Source organism: Bufo bufo, chromosome 8, assembly GCF_905171765.1.
Source record: "Bufo bufo chromosome 8, aBufBuf1.1, whole genome shotgun sequence".
NCBI classification, from domain to species: domain Eukaryota; kingdom Metazoa; phylum Chordata; class Amphibia; order Anura; family Bufonidae; genus Bufo; species Bufo bufo.
This window is the reverse complement of record NC_053396.1, coordinates 26,094,955-26,112,884: the sequence shown is the minus strand read 5'-3', so window position 1 is coordinate 26,112,884 and position 17,930 is coordinate 26,094,955. Positions and strand designations below refer to the sequence as shown.

Here is a 17,930-nt window from a genome sequence, read left to right as displayed (position 1 = left end):
CAGCTTGTAAGTGATTTATTACCTTAGAACCTAAGGTTACTTTCATACTTTGTTTGGTGCGGATCCGTCATGGATCTGCACAGAGGGATCCGTTCAGATACAACCATCTGCATCTGTTCAGAACGGATCTGTTTGTATTACCTTTAACATAGCCAAGACGGATCCATTTTGAACACTATTGAAAGTCAATGGAGGACGGATCCGTTTTCTATTGTGCCAGTGAAAACTGATCCGTCCCCATTGTCTTACATTGTGTGTCAGGACGGATCCGTGTGGCTCAGTTTCGTCAGAAGGACACCAAAACGCTGCAAGCTGGTGTCCGCCTCCAAAGCGGAATGGTGACTGAACTGATGCATTCTGAGCGGATCCTTTTCCATTCAGAATGCATTAGGGCAAAACTGATTAGTTTTGGACCGCTTGTGAGATCCCATGACTGATCTCGCAAATGGAAAGCCAAAACGCCAGTGTGAAAATAGCCTTAAAGGGGTCTTCTCACTTCAGCAAATAGCATTAATGTAGAGGAAGTTAACCGCTTGCCGACCTAGGACGAGAATGCTCGTCCTTACTGGCTAGTACTTGACGCCTTAGGACGAGCATTCTCGTCCTAGTGTTAACCAGCTCCCCACATGCGCTGCCACGATCAGCAGCAGGGGCCCGGCTGATGCTGACAGCCGGGCCCCTGCTGTATCCGCCATCATCGGTGAAAACACCGATGCCGGCGGATTAACCCCCTGTATGCCGGCATACAGTGTGTTTGCAGAAGCTTGTACATCCCCATCGGGTCCCCGTGCTGCGGTGACGGGAACCCGATGGTTGTCATGGCAGCCCCAATACCTTGCACAGACATCGGGACTGCTAGCTACGGAAGCCCAGGAGATCCAGCCCCAGGGTTGGGTCTCCTAGGCAACTGTCAGCGTCTTACAGTGTTACATAAACTAGGATCTGGGGGAAGAATGGGAGGTCATACTAATAAGCGGGTAGATAGAGAGTGGGATATAGGAGGGGACAGTGGGGATTTAGTGGGGGCTGGAAAGTAGGGAGAAGACTCACCAGAACTATACAACGGTGAAAAATAGAACTGCTGGTAACAAGAACCTGTTACATACAGCCGCCATGGTAACCAAAAATCCCAGATATTGACTTTACAGGTAATAGTAATTTAAAATGTATTTTCACAAATGCCAGAAGTCTAGCTAGAAAAATGGGGGAGCTGGAGGCTCTGGTACTAGAGGACCACATAGATGTAGTTGGTGGGGCTGAGACATGGTTGGACTCTTCACATGACTGGGCTGTAAATATTGAGGGTTTTACACCATTTAGGAAAGACCGGTGTTAATAGAAAAGGTGGTGGTGTGTGCCTGTATGTGAGGAGTGATGTGAAGACAAGTGTGAAAGAGGCAATTGTGGGTGAGGATGCTGAGGATGTGGAAACCTTATGGGTGGAATTTCAAAGGGATATAAACACTGAAAAAATAATACTTGGAGTAATATATAGACCCCCTAACATCACAGAGGAGATAGAAATGCAACTGTATAACCAAATAGAGCGGGCGGCACAGGCTGGTACATTGGTCATAATGGGAGATTTTAACTTCCCAGACATGGTTCTGCCTCAACCGCAAAGGGGAGAAGATTCCTCAACTTGCTGCAGGACCACTTTATGGGCCAGTTTGTAAACGCTCCCACTAGGGGCGATGCTCTGTTGGATCTGGTAATCTCTAATGATGCAGAGCTTGTTAGAAATGTTACTGTTCGAGAAACACTAGGTGATAGTGACCACAATATAATTATATTCCCCCTAAACTATGAGAAACAAACTCTGTCAGGCAGAGCAAAGACACTGAATTTTAAAAAGGCTAATTTCCCTGGGTTGAGGGCAGCATTTCAGGGCACAGACTGGGGTGCAGCTACCTGTGACATAATGAGGCTACATGCACACGACCGTTGTGTGCTTTTGCGGTCCGCAAATTGTGGATCTGCAAAACACGGATGGCGTCCGTTCTGCAATTTGCGGAACGGCATGGACAGCCATTAATATAACTGCCTATTCTTGTCCGCAAAAACGGACAAGAATAGGACAGGTTATATTCTTTTGTGGTCCACGGAACGGAGCAACGGATGCGGACAGCACACGGAGTGCTGTCCGCATCTTTTGCGGCCCCACTGAAGTGAATGGGTCCGCATCCAAGCCGCAAAAGTTGCGGCTCGGATGCGGACCAAAACAACGTTCGCGTGCATGAGGCCTAATACTGAGGATAAATGGAAGAGCTTAAATAATGGTAAGGGTTGGTTGGGGAGGGGGGGGGGGTAGTCACAGAAGATAAGGAAAAGGCAAAGTTACTAAATGTTGTTGTTTTTTTAGCTCTGTTTATACAAAAGAAGAGAAATGAGCTGATATCTGTGGTGCTGGGGCTGTTAGTACATCTAGTAATATACTCAATTGACTAACTGTAGATCTGGTCAAAGATAAGTTAAATAAGGTAAATGTGAACAAGGCTCTGGGTCCAGATGGATTACACCCAAGAGTGCTTAAAGAGCTCAGTTCAGTCATTGCTGTGCCCCTGTTTATAACTTTTAAAGATTCTCTAGGTACTGGTACAGTGCCAAGTGATTTGACACAAGGCAAATGTGGTGCCCATATTCAAAAAAAATCTAGGTCCTCCACAGGTAATTATAGACCTATTAATCTTTCTTCATAACTAAGACCCTCCATGCCCCTTATCAGTTTAGTCGCTCTCCTCTGTACTTTATCCAGCTGCAGAGCGTCCTTTCTATGGACTGGTGCCCAGAACTGGACTGCGTATTCCAGATGAGGCCGCACCAACGCTTTGTAAAGTGGTAATATTACATCCCTGCCCCGCGAGTCCATGCCTCGTTTAATGCAGGACAATATCCTGGTGGCCTTAGAAGCAGCTGATTGACATTGTATGCTGTAATCTACCATCCACAAGGACACCCAGATCCTTCTCTATAAGTGACTCTCCCAGTGCTACATCACCTAGGACATATGAAGCACGGAGATTATTACTACCAAGATGCAGAACTTTACATTTGTCCACATTGAACCTCTTTTGCCAAGTAGATGCCCAATCACTCAGTGTCCAAGTCAGCTTGTAGTTTATGGACATCTTCCATAGACTGTACAGTACTACACAGCTTAGTGTCATCTGCAAAAATAGATATGGTGCTATTAATCCTGTCCTCAATATCATTAATAAATAAATTAAATAATAGAGGACCCAGCACTGAACCCTGGGGTCACCACTTAGGCCTCTTTCACACTTGCGTTGTCCGGATCCGCCGTGCACTCCATTTGCCGGAGGTGCCCGCCGGATCCGTAACAACGCAAGTGAACTGAAAGCATTTGAAGACGGATCCGTCTTCAAAATGCGTTCAGTGTTGCTATGGCACCCAGGACGTTATTAAAGTTCTGGCTGCCGTAGTAGTAGTGGGGAGTGGGGGAGCAGTATACTTACCGTCCGTGCGGCTCCCAGGGCGCTCCAGAATGACGTCAGAGCGCCGCATGCGCATGGATGACGTGATCCATGCGATCACGTCATCCATGCGCGTGGGGCGCCCTGACGTCATTCTGGAGCTCCCGGGGAGCCGCACGGACGGCAAGTATACTGCTCCCCCGCTCCCCACTACACTTTACCATGGCAAACAGGACTTTAGCGTCCTGGCAGCCATGGTAACCATTCAGAAAAAGCTAAACGTCGGATCCGGTAATGCGCCGAAACGACGTTTAGCTTTAGTCCGGATCCGGATTAATGCCTTTCAATGGGCATTAATTCCGGATCCGGCCTTGCGGCAAGTGTTCAGGATTTTTGACCGGAGCAAAAAGCGCAGCATGCTGCGGTATTTTCTCTGGCCAAAAAACGTTCCGTTCCGGAACTGAAGACATCCTGATGCATCCTGAACGGATTTCTCTCCATTCAGAATGCATTAGGATAAAACTGATCAGGATTCTTCCGGCATAGAGCCCCGACGACGGAACTCTATGCCGGAAGAAAAGAACGCAAGTGTGAAAGAGCCCTTATAACCCGGGACCATTCTGAACAGGAATCATTGACCACAACTCTCTGGACACGGTCCTTCAGCCAGTTTTCAATCCAATTATTAAACTATACTTTCCAAGCCTATAGAATTTGAATTTATTTAGTCTTGAGAAGAGACATCTAAGGGGGGACATGATTAACCTGTACAAGTATATAAATGGGCCATACAAAAAATACAGTGAAAAATTGTTCCATGTAAAATGTGCTCAAAAGACAAGAGGGCGCTGCCTCCGATTGGAGAGGAAAAAGTTCAGTCTCCGGAAGCGTCAAAGCTTCTTTACTGTAAGAACTGTGAAGCTGTGGAATAGACTTCCTCAGGACGTGGTCACAGCAGGAACAGGGGACAGTTTCAAAAAGGGTTTAGATGTTTATTAACAACATTAATGCTTATGAAAACGTGTAGAAATCTGAGTCTCGCTTCCTTCGGGGATTCGCGTCCCCACCTATAACTTGGTTGAACTTGATGGCCTTATGTCTATATATATATATTTTTTTTTTATAACCGTATCAACTATGTAACTATGCTAAAAAAACAAACAAAAACAAACAAAAAAAATATTTGTCACCTTTCATCACAAAAAGTGTAATACTAAGCGATCAAAAAGTCATATGTACCCAAAAATAATACCAATCGAACAGTCATCTCATCCCGCAAAAAATTTGTCCGTATATGACAGTCGGCCCAAAAATTTAAAATATATGTCTTTCAGAAAATGGAGACAAAATGCTTTAATTGTGTAAAATCAAAATAAATATAAAGAAATAGACAAATTGGGTGTCGCCACATCCGTAACAACCTGCTCTATAAAAATATCACATGAGCTAACCTCAAATAAAAACCGTGCCAAAAAGCTATTTATCACCTTACATCTCAAAGTGTAATACCAAGCGATCAAATAGTAGTATGTAACCAAATATAATACCAAACTGTCATCTCATGTCGCAAAAACTGAGCGCCTACATAAGACAATCACCCGAAAAATAAAAGTATGGCTTTCAGAAAAAGGAGACCCAAAAGTTCCAATATTTTTTTTACAAATTATGTAAAACTGATACAAAATAAGAGTAGACAGCCATTTTTTTGGTTACATTGCCTTACAAAAAGCATAATATAGAGCAATCAAAAGTCGTATATACCACAAAATAGTACCAATAAAAGTGTCCCCTTATCCTATAATTTCCAAAATGGGGTCACTTCTTTGGAGTTTCTACTCTAGGGGTGCATCAGGGGGTCTTTAAATGTCAAATGGCAACTTAAAATTATCCCAGTGAAATCTGCCATCCAAACTGTCATCTCATGGTGTTCTTTTAGGGGCCAGCTGTTCCGTTCCGCAAAATACGGAATGCACACGGACGTCATTCTTATTTTTTGTGGACCGCAAGATACATATGGTCGTGTGCATGAGGCCTTAAAAGCGGAGAAATTCAAATTTTTTAAATTGCTAATTTTTCCAAATTTTCTGTAAATTGAAATTTTAATTATATTGACTAAAATTTTTCACTATCATGAAGTACAATGTATCGCGAGAAAACAGTCTCAGAATGGTTTGGTTAAGTAAAAGCGTTCCGAAGTTATCACCACATAAAGTGACACATGTCAAATTTCCAAAAAAATAGCAAGGTCCTTAAGGTGTTAATACAAAGCACTTACTAATGTATTGTTGTTATTCATATTGCTTTGTTTGCTGGCTGAATTTTATTTTTCCATGGTTACGACCACCCTGCAATCCATCAGTGGTGGTCATGCTTGCACACTATAGGATAAAGCATTATCCTATGTGCACTTCCACGGTCCCAGCCACCAGAGAGGCCGGTGCTTTTTCCAGTCAGGTGCAAGTACGACCACTGCTAGGAGGAGCGATCATTGTGCCATTGCTTGTCCCCATGCTGTCTAGTTATTTGCTGGCAGCAGATCGTGATTAAATAGCAAGATCTGCCGCTGGCAAATTGTGATCTTTCAGCATGCAATATGCGGGAGTATTAGACTGCCAGATGATCGCTAACGAGCATTACTACGAACAACCGTTGGCAATCATCTGGCAGAAAATCTGCCAGTGTAATACAGGCTTTATCCTACTAGATAAAGTAGAATCAAAAGTGCTATGTGTAGCAGAGCTAGGAAACTGCACTTTGTGTGCCTCTCATCCAGCACCCCCCCCCCCCCCCCCCCCACACACACATAGAAGCCAATGTTAAAAACAGAGCAAAGCAGACTGGTAAACGCATTTTCTTTAATTAGATATATTACAAAGTTTCTTTGCACTACTCATTTATAATTGGGGATAATGTTTTTGCAGGGTTTGCAGTTTACATTGGAGGTATAAGGCCCCTTTCACACGAGCGAGTTTTCCGCACGGGTGCAATACGTGACGTGAACGCATAGCACCCGCACTGAATCCTGACCTATTCATTTCAGTGGGTCTGTGTACATGAGTGTTGTTTTTTTTGGTTTTTTTTACACATCAGTTCTGCGTTTAGTGAAAAACGTAGCATGTTTTATGTGTAGCCCTGGCCCCACAGAAGTGAATGGGGCTGCGTGAAAAACGCATTGCATCCGGAAGCAAGTGCAGATGCAATGTGTTTTTCACTGATGGTTGCTAAGAGATGTTGTTTGTGAACCTTTAGTTTTTTTTATCATGCGCGTGAAAAACGCATCAAAACGCATTGCACTTGCGCGGAAAAAACTGAACGCAATCGCAGACAAAACTGACTGAACTTGCATGTAAAATGGTGCGAGTTTTACTCAACGCATCCGGACCTAATCTGTCACGCTCGTGTGAAAGAGACCTAAGGCATTGTGCCTGGTTTAACAGTAAGGCCCCTTTCACACGGGCGAGTATTCCGCGCGGTTGCGATGCGTGAGTTGAACGCATTGCACCCGCACTGAATCCCGACCCATTCATTTCTATGGGGCTGTTCACATGAGCGGTGATTTTCACGCATCACTTGTGTGTTGCGTGAAAATCGCAGCATGCTCTATATTCTGCGTTTTTCACGCAACGCAGGCCCCATAGAAGTGAATGTGGTTGCGTGAAAATCACAAGCATCCGCAAACAAGTGCGGATTTTCTGAATACAGAATGCATAGTAAAATAGCGCTGGAGGGGTTAAAAAAAAAATAAATAAATAAAAAATTAACTCACCTTAATCCACTTGATAGCGCAGCCCGGCATCTCCTTCTGTCTTCATCTTAGCTGTGTGCAGGAACAGGACCTGTGGTGACGTCACTCCAGTCATCACATGATCCATCACATGATCTTTTACCATGGTGATGGATCATGTGATGACCGGAGTGACGTCACCGCAGGTCCTGTTCCTACAATCAGCAAAGGAGGAGACAGAAGAGATGCCGGGCTGCGCGAACAAGTGGACTAAGGTGAGTTAAATTATTTTTAATTTTTTTTTAACCCCTCCAGCCCAGTACTATGCATTCTGTATTCAGATTGCTATTATTTTCCCTTATAACCATGTTATAAGGGAAAATAATACAATCTACAGAACACCGATCCCAAGCCCGAACTTCTGTGAAGAAGTTCGGGTTTGGGTACCAAACATGCAGATTTTTCTCACGCGAGTGCAAAACGCATTACAATGTTTTGCACTCGCGCGGAAAAATCGCGTGTTCCTGCAACGCACCCGCACATTTTCCCGCAACGCCCGTGTGAAACCAGCCTAAATGTGCTGCTGACATACGCCCTACGAGCTCGGCTTTTTAGTTGCATTGTGTTTGCAGTCTGCAGACAAAGTCCAACCATCTTTTTAAAGTAATGCATATCTATTAACTTATCTTTTTTTCAAATATTTTTTTGTTTTGTTTGTCTTCCCGTCCTGGAAACGGTTGTAAAGCTCCCGTTCACAGATCTGACATTCTTTTTATATGTTTATCGATCTGGTTTTATACATCCGCTGTGGTTTTATTGCTGCAGATTTGCATTGCAAATTTCTGAATATCCACCGCATAAAGTGACATGCTTTGGATTTAAAACCAATCCTGCTATCTTCCATCTTCTATTTGGGGGCTGCTGATGGGAGGAGGCTTGGTCAGTTGGGGGCAGGTTTCTTTTGCAGCAAATCCTGTAACAGTAATTAGCAACCTTACCACTATTGGGGAACCCCTATAAAATGTTCTTCTCCTGATGAACCCCTACTTTTATATGTGAATTTTTTTTTTTTACATTTTGAATTTATGTAGATTAGTCTATAGGAGCAATGGGGGCGTTGCCGTTACACTTGGAGGCTCAGCTCTCTCTGCCACTGCCATGCCCTCTCTGCACTTTGACAGGTCTAGGTAGTAAAAACATCATAATGCCTGGCCCTGTCAATCAAAGTGGAGAGGGTGCGGCAGTTGCAGAGAGAGCAGAGCCTCTAGGTGTAACGGCAACGCCCCCGTTGCTCCTAGCAGCTCATTTGCATATATTAAAATGTAATTTTTCTCATCAATGCGGACACATATGAACATGGGACCAACACAGATGCCTTCAGCTGCCAAGTGCACAGGTAACAGGTCTTTTTTGACTGCTTGCCTGCCCCGATTGTTGGGTACACTGAAGAGAGATTTCCACTTTTTTTCCCCTCGACACCTGCCATCAGGGCATAGTCTTGAGGCCACCATATACGTTAGTTTGCGATCACCGGTGGGCGCCGGGACCAGTGTGAGGGTACACATTATGGATACAGCGCTGCAGGGTATGCTGGCATTGTAGGACTCACAAGACAAAAATAGTGAAGTGAGCGTGTCCCCTGCGCACTCGCTATATAAATAAGGGATAACAGAAGCAGATTTATAGGAGTTAGACGAGGAAGTACTTTGTTGGCATGGCTCCGACTGCATAGTTATCTAACATTTTATGAGGTTAGGGGGTTAGCGTCCCACATGTTGGACAGGAATGTTGTCTTTTGTGATGCAGTTTTTATATGCGTGCTTTCATATAATAATTCATGCCGAGGATTAGTGCAAAGCCTAGTGTGTGGGCGAAGTATGTCACGCTATATTAACTGCAGCTCATCTGAGCAGTTATTACTGCACTTCTTACTTCTGTCACAGGAACCACGGGGGCGCTGCTGAGCAGAGTCTGCTGCAGAGTCCCAAACAGGGGGTCACAGGAGCCTCATGCGTCTTCTGCGCATGTTTGGCCGACAGTTTTTCCCCCACCTCCCCCCCCCATACATATGCACTATCAACTCTGCCAAGCATTTCTGTGTTAATAATAGGAAGAGTGGAGTAAGGCTAAGGGGGTCATTTATCAAACTCCAGAGATCTCCTCATTCATTGCTCTGCTAGATTTATATCAAACTGACAGCTCAAGTGCCACCAGCTTGACCCCCCCCCCCCCCGGTGTCGCCAGCTCCCCCTCCTAGCCATGTCCCCGGCGCCAGTACTTACCTTTCCTGTAGGGGCGCCGCTCCACGGCTCCTCCATCTTCTCTGCGCGCTGCACTGCCGTCCTGACGTCACACAGCGTCGGGTCATAGTGCGCACTTACGTGTGCGATGACCTAACGATGTGTCAGGATACAGTGCACCACGGTACGGGCCGGCGGGTGACCACGGAGCGGTGATTAATAGCAAGCGTGTCACTCCCGCTCTGTGGTCAGATGACACGAAGAAATGTTTTTGTGTCGAATTACTCTATTTCAGTCGAGTAATCGTTTCAGCCCTAAACGATATGCCTTTGTCGTCTTGGGTATAAGAATCTATTTATTTAAAAAAAAAAAAATCCATTTCTTATTATTTCACCAGTCTGCCTGACTTCTCACGTTACTCTGTAAGCTGCTCGGTTGTTCATTTCAGTATGAACTTGTAAATTCCTTCCCTACAACAATTCTCTCAAGAATCTCCTTTAGCTGCACCCGGAGTCCGCCACACGCTAGCTGCACCCGGAGTCCGCCACACGCTAGCTGCACCCGGAGTCCGCCACACGCTAGCTGCACCCGGAGTCCGCCACACGCTAGCTGCACCCGGAGTCCGCCACACGCTAGCTGCACCCGGAGTCCGCCACACGCTAGCTGCACCCGGAGTCCGCCACACGCTAGCTGCACCCGGAGTCCGCCACACGCTAGCTGCACCCGGAGTCCGCCACACGCTAGCTGCACCCGGAGTCCGCCACACGCTAGCTGCACCCGGAGTCCGCCACACGCTAGCTGCACCCGGAGTCCGCCACACGCTAGCTGCACCCGGAGTCCGCCACACGCTAGCTGCACCCGGAGTCCGCCACACGCTAGCTGCACCCGGAGTCCGCCACACGCGCTAGCGTGACTTGCATGGGATTTTACGATGAGCCGGCCTTTCTGTTTTCTGTTCCGTAAAGACGCCACCTTGTACCAGCCTAAAGTTCTTTCGTTATGAACTGCAAACCCTTAACCACCCCCAGGTTTCACTTTTTTCCGTGAATAAAAAGTAAATTATGCAGCACTGGTCGTCATCTCCATCTTTACAGCAGGGTGCAGAGTATGTAAGTAGAACATTCATTACGATGTTGGCAGCTCCACGTGGGCTCCTTGGGCATAATTCCTAATTAATAGAACATCTGCCTCCATGGAGGAAGACTACCGAGCATAGCAGCTGGTCTCATCCTTCATATACGTCTCCAGAAGAATTTTGGTCGGCAATTTCTGGTCGCAATATTCGTCAGGGTCAGATACTGTTAAGAAAGAACATAATTTGATACCAATACAGATATTTCAATATCAAATGTAAATCGACAGTTGAGCGTGGAGGGCTGCACTTGAATACGCTACCCCAGAATTAATGCACCCCTTAAAGGGGTTTTCCGAGAGGTTTGTTTGTTTTGATTTATTTATTTATATATTTCTCCTGATGACCAATACTCTGCCACAGACGGGACCCCCGCCGATCAGCTTTTTGAGAAGACCGCGATGCTCCCGCTGCTTTCCCTTGGCCAAGTGATCTCACGCTCATCGTTCACATGGCCTAGGCGCAGCTCAGTTCCATTGAAGTGAATGGATCGGAGTGCAATACCACGCACAGCCACTATACAATGTACAGCGCTGTATTTGGTGAGAAGACCACGGTGCTACTGTCGGTACCTTCTCAAACAGCTGATCGGTGGGGTCCCAGGATGACCGGAAGACCTATATGTAAGCTGTCTTGGTGTGTTTTGTGGTTCATTACTTATCTTACTCCTGTCCTTTGGATCAGAAGGGGACATTACAGCCCACATGTAAGAGGAGCCTCTGTGTCCCCCACGACAACACTTCTTATTCCTGAGCTCAAGCAGCTCACTGGAGGAATGCCCTTTTAGACCTGTTGGTTGCAATAAGTGGCTCTGGTGCTTCAGTATTGCTGTGTATGAATAATTCTCTTAATCCCGGTCTTGTCAGGAAGACCAGCAACATGTCTAAGCCTTCAGCAAGGTGCTGGGTCCTCCAGACTCTTCCTTGCCGCTTGCTCGCAGTCCAGATCCAGATGTTGTCAGGCCTTTTTGGATCTGCGGCTGGTTTCTTGGCTGCTTTCCCACCAGTGATCCTGTGAGTCAGCATTCTGCTGGAAACTGGGATTTTTTTGGCGCAGGTTCCCGGAAGATAATCCATGTGTCTTACAGACTGTGTCATGGCATGTCGTCTATCACACATAGTATAATTTAACTACAGTATGATAAGTTACTTTCCAGTAAGAAGTGATTCATTTTACCATATTTTTCGCTTTATAAGACGCACCCCAGGTTTAAGAGGAGGAAAAGAAAAAAATATCATATCCTCAGATCAGACCCCCATAAATATCAGGAAATCGGATCAGGCCCCCATATCATGACATCACATTTGACACCCTTATCAGGATATCACACCAGCCCACCTTGTCAGACCCTCTTCAGACCAGCCCACCTTGTCAGACCCTCTTCAGACCAGCCCACCTTGTCAGACCCTCTTCAGACCAGCCCACCTTGTCAGACCCTCTTCAGACCAGCCCACCTTGTCAGACCCTCTTCAGACCAGCCCACCTTGTCAGACCCTCTTCAGACCAGCCCACCTTGTCAGACCCTCTTCAGACCTCAGATTAGCCCACCTTGTCAGACCCTCTTCAGACCAGCCCACCTTGTCAGACCCTCTTCAGACCAGCCCACCTTGTCAGACCCTCTTCAGACCTCAGATTAGCCCACCTTGTCAGACCCTCTTCAGACCTCAGATTAGCCCACCTTCTCAGACCCTCTTCAGACCTCAGATTAGCCCACCTTGTCAGACCCTCTTCAGACCTCAGATTAGCCCACCTTGTCAGACCCTCTTCAGACCTGCCCACCTTGTCAGACCCTCTTCAGACCAGCCCACCTTGTCAGACCCTCTTCAGACCAGCCCACCTTGTCAGACCCTCTTCAGACCAGCCCACCTTGTCAGACCCTCTTCAGACCAGCCCACCTTGTCAGACCCTCTTCAGACCAGCCCACCTTGTCAGACCCTCTTCAGACCAGCCCACCTTGTCAGACCCTCTTCAGACCAGCCCACCTTGTCAGACCCTCTTCAGACCAGCCCACCTTGTCAGACCCTCTTCAGACCAGCCCACCTTGTCAGACCCTCTTCAGACCAGCCCACCTTGTCAGACCCTCTTCAGACCAGCCCACCTTGTCAGACCCTCTTCAGACCAGCCCACCTTGTCAGACCCTCTTCAGACCAGCCCACCTTGTCAGACCCTCTTCAGACCAGCCCACCTTGTCAGACCCTCTTCAGACCAGCCCACCTTGTCAGACCCTCTTCAGACCAGCCCACCTTGTCAGACCCTCTTCAGACCAGCCCACCTTGTCAGACCCTCTTCAGACCAGCCCACCTTGTCAGACCCTCTTCAGACCAGCCCACCTTGTCAGACCCTCTTCAGACCAGCCCACCTTGTCAGACCCTCTTCAGACCAGCCCACCTTGTCAGACCCTCTTCAGACCAGCCCACCTTGTCAGACCCTCTTCAGACCAGCCCACCTTGTCAGACCCTCTTCAGACCAGCCCACCTTGTCAGACCCTCTTCAGACCAGCCCACCTTGTCAGACCCTCTTCAGACCAGCCCACCTTGTCAGACCCTCTTCAGACCAGCCCACCTTGTCAGACCCTCTTCAGACCAGCCCACCTTGTCAGACCCTCTTCAGACCAGCCCACCTTGTCAGACCCTCTTCAGACCAGCCCACCTTGTCAGACCCTCTTCAGACCAGCCCACCTTGTCAGACCCTCTTCAGACCAGCCCACCTTGTCAGACCCTCTTCAGACCAGCCCACCTTGTCAGACCCTCTTCAGACCAGCCCACCTTGTCAGACCCTCTTCAGACCAGCCCACCTTGTCAGACCCTCTTCAGACCAGCCCACCTTGTCAGACCCTCTTCAGACCTCAGATTAGCCCACCTTGTCAGACCCTCTTCAGACCTCAGATTAGCCCACCTTGTCAGACCCTCTTCAGACCTCAGATTAGCCCACCTTGTCAGACCCTCTTCAGACCTCAGATTAGCCCACCTTGTCAGACCCTCTTCAGACCTCAGATTAGCCCACCTTGTCAGACCCTCTTCAGACCTCAGATTAGCCCACCTTGTCAGACCCTCTTCAGACCTCAGATTAGCCCACCTTGTCAGACCCTCTTCAGACCTCAGATTAGCCCACCTTGTCAGACCCTCTTCAGACCTCAGATTAGCCCACCTTGTCAGACCCTCTTCAGACCTCAGATTAGCCCACCTTGTCAGACCCTCTTCAGACCTCAGATTAGCCCACCTTGTCAGACCCTCTTCAGACCTCAGATTAGCCCACCTTGTCAGACCCTCTTCAGACCTCAGATTAGCCCACCTTGTCAGACCCTCTTCAGACCTCAGATTAGCCCACCTTGTCAGACCCTCTTCAGACCTCAGATTAGCCCACCTTGTCAGACCCTCTTCAGACCTCAGATTAGCCCACCTTGTCAGACCCTCTTCAGACCTCAGATTAGCCCACCTTGTCAGACCCTCTTCAGACCTCAGATTAGCCCACCTTGTCAGACCCTCTTCAGACCTCAGATTAGCCCACCTTGTCAGACCCTCTTCAGACCTCAGATTAGCCCACCTTGTCAGACCCTCTTCAGACCTCAGATTAGCCCACCTTGTCAGACCCTCTTCAGACCTCAGATTAGCCCACCTTGTCAGACCCTCTTCAGACCTCAGATTAGCCCACCTTGTCAGACCCTCTTCAGACCTCAGATTAGCCCACCTTGTCAGACCCTCTTCAGACCTCAGATTAGCCCACCTTGTCAGACCCTCTTCAGACCTCAGATTAGCCCACCTTGTCAGACCCTCTTCAGACCTCAGATTAGCCCACCTTGTCAGACCCTCTTCAGACCTCAGATTAGCCCACCTTGTCAGACCCTCTTCAGACCTCAGATTAGCCCACCTTGTCAGACCCTCTTCAGACCTCAGATTAGCCCACCTTGTCAGACCCTCTTCAGACCTCAGATTAGCCCACCTTGTCAGACCCTCTTCAGACCTCAGATTAGCCCACCTTGTCAGACCCTCTTCAGACCTCAGATTAGCCCACCTTGTCAGACCCTCTTCAGACCTCAGATTAGCCCACCTTGTCAGACCCTCTTCAGACCTCAGATTAGCCCACCTTGTCAGACCCTCTTCAGACCTCAGATTAGCCCACCTTGTCAGACCCTCTTCAGACCTCAGATTAGCCCACCTTGTCAGACCCTCTTCAGACCTCAGATTAGCCCACCTTGTCAGACCCTCTTCAGACCTCAGATTAGCCCACCTTGTCAGACCCTCTTCAGACCTCAGATTAGCCCACCTTGTCAGACCCTCTTCAGACCTCAGATTAGCCCACCTTGTCAGACCCTCTTCAGACCTCAGATTAGCCCACCTTGTCAGACCCTCTTCAGACCTCAGATTAGCCCACCTTGTCAGACCCTCTTCAGACCTCAGATTAGCCCACCTTGTCAGACCCTCTTCAGACCTCAGATTAGCCCACCTTGTCAGACCCTCTTCAGACCTCAGATTAGCCCACCTTGTCAGACCCTCTTCAGACCTCAGATTAGCCCACCTTGTCAGACCCTCTTCAGACCTCAGATTAGCCCACCTTGTCAGACCCTCTTCAGACCTCAGATTAGCCCACCTTGTCAGACCCTCTTCAGACCTCAGATTAGCCCACCTTGTCAGACCCTCTTCAGACCTCAGATTAGCCCACCTTGTCAGACCCTCTTCAGACCTCAGATTAGCCCACCTTGTCAGACCCTCTTCAGACCTCAGATTAGCCCACCTTGTCAGACCCTCTTCAGACCTCAGATTAGCCCACCTTGTCAGACCCTCTTCAGACCTCAGATTAGCCCACCTTGTCAGACCCTCTTCAGACCTCAGATTAGCCCACCTTGTCAGACCCTCTTCAGACCTCAGATTAGCCCACCTTGTCAGACCCTCTTCAGACCTCAGATTAGCCCACCTTGTCAGACCCTCTTCAGACCCGTAAGATTATGGGACTGATCGATTGGTGCATTATGGTTTGTATGAATGATCCAACCATTAGCTCCTTCCTGACTAAACTGCCAGAGAAAAACACACCATCACAGTGGGTCTGCGCAAAGTGGCAAATAATAATAAGCCGAATCTGGCTGATCATGCCATACATTTTCATACAATCATGGCCGAATAAATCCCACCGGGTAGATCACATTTTGTGCAGACAATAGTCCGCCATCCCAAACGCTTACTCGGGTATAACTTTTTAAAATGGTTCTCAGCCAAAGTGGTCAAAATCATCCATTTTGTCCGATTTTTATCTTATGTGGATGGGCAGCTGTACTAGCGGGTTGTTTTTGTCAGTGATATACAGCAATCCGTCTAGATGAAGGCTCCTGTTATCAGACCTCATATATCAGATAAAAGCTGCTGTTGAAACGTATCTGGCCTGAAGCCAGAGCTGAATAATATGATTTTAAATGCAGATTTATTCTAGTCGGTTTGTGAATTTATCCCCCTATAAAGAGCGCCAATCTTTGTCCATGGGATGTTTTTGGTATTGCAGAACAGCCCCATTAAAGTGAATGTACATACGTTTAAATCCTGGGATAACCCATATCTCCTTTCCGCAGGATAGATGATAAGTGTCTGATCCTTGGGGGTCCGATCGCCTGGGCTCCCAGCATTCACAAGAACATGGGTCCAGTATCGGAGGAACAGTGGTCAAGTGTGCACTTTATCGTTCCTACGTCTTTGGGACGGACATAGATGGCTGAATAGCCATGAAAACCAAATCCAGCACTCCAGTGACTTCAGATACAGCCTGCACACTGTCCAACAGTAACCATCACTATGAGTAAAGATTTCTATATCTGAAACGCGTCAGAGATGGTTACTTTCGGGACCATGTGCAGGCTGCTATTAGTTTTACTACAGTAAAGGAGAAGTGGAAGTCACTGGAGTGCTGGATCTCTAGGCCTGTCCGAGCACCCGTACAACCTGTGGGATTTATCCGATGTGTGCGCTCCGCTAGCTCCGGCAGTCCGATAGACTTGGAATGGAGTGGCAGTGCACCTTCTCGATTGACTGTCTGATCTGTGGTTAGCAGCACTTATCCTCTATATTGTGGATTGGTGATAAGTTAAAATATTGGGGCATAGCTATACGGGCAGCGGCTGCTTTGGGACCTGAACTCAGAAGGGGCCCACCCAGGAGGAGGAGGAGTAAAAGATTTTGTCAAGGCCCCCTCAACAGTATTATACCATGACATTATATACGGACGGAGCGGCTTCTGGGCCTCGTCTGAGAGAGCGATCTTGACTAGCCACAGGAGTGGGGGATGTGAAGAAGTTGCTATGTGGGGCCCCGTTCAAAAATTTGCTGTGGGGCCCAGTCCTTTCTAGTTACGCCATGGCTAAGGCTTTTATTGCGGATTGTTTTTTTTTTAAATCTTTTTATACCAGTATACAAGGTGTCTAGTCTGGTGTCCTTTTATAGTAACAGACCATTTACTTTGGAAAGTCCCGGAGTTTTCCTGGTGCGGGAAGTCTCTGCATTTTCAGTATAGAACAATGTACTAATGGCCACCATTACAATGCTTATGGTTGTCTCCAGGACTAAAGGCGGCTTATATATTACTGGATGTGTATGGCGGTGTCCTGACCTCCTCCCTTTATGGCAGATGACAGGGGGAGGAAAAAGGGGTTGGACATGTTGGGTTTCAACTGTCTGATCCTTTTGTTCTCAAGGGAGAAAAGCCACCGCCAGAGGTATCCGGCAGCAGCTTGCCCCCCCATGTTCTTTTTGAGAAAACATTTCGAGCACAGCGCACATATATGGGAGGAATAGATGTTTAGCTGCCAGCTATCTGGTGTTTGGCCAACAGAAATAATAAATCTGCCTTATTGTGCAGTCATATTACATAATGATTCACATCTGAGCCGTGCTCCAGGTGTCCTGTAACCGCAGATAACACTATTCATTCAGCTGCACAGAAGATAAGACTTCTCTCCGGTTCCCGGTCAGTAAACATGGCTGTGTTTTCTGTTTTTCAGCTTCCCTGATTATTCCTGACCAGACAGATCTGCGCCTCCTGGAACAACAGGGCCACCGGCGGAGTCGGACCGAAGGGGTGATGTGGCACTGGATGAACAGAAACGCCCGCCTGAAGGACCTGCTGTCTATCTTACGGAGCCTGGGTTTATTCCGGGCACTCAACAGTTTTGAATGTTGTGAGTCCATCTCGCCTCTTATTTCCTGATTGTTTTAATTATTTTTTATTTTTTTTAAAGTAATATAAGAAGTCTTCATATTGATGCTGCCGTATCGATACGCTGATTTCAGCTCTTTGTCTTGTACTGTTTTTTCCCCCCACAAAATTGCTGTTTATTAGCAGGACAAAGCTGTGCAGTTCTGGCGCCAAAGCAACTCCCAGCGGTTGTCGGGCCCCTGATGATCTGATATTGATGACCT

At 47.5% G+C, this 17,930-nt stretch overlaps 1 protein-coding gene across 1 annotated transcript in view; it reads left to right on the top strand.

Annotated features, from left to right (window-relative positions):
* Positions 1-4,305: 4,305 nt before the first annotated feature.
* IRAK1 (interleukin 1 receptor associated kinase 1) overlaps positions 4,306-17,930 on the top strand; it is a 41,487-nt gene continuing 27,862 nt past the window's right edge. The window contains exons 1-2 of the mRNA XM_040405053.1: positions 4,306-4,311; positions 17,513-17,689. Of these exons, the coding sequence (XP_040260987.1) occupies positions 17,593-17,689 (97 nt within the window). The 5' untranslated portion in view covers positions 4,306-4,311; positions 17,513-17,592. The remainder of the gene's footprint in view (positions 4,312-17,512; positions 17,690-17,930) is intronic.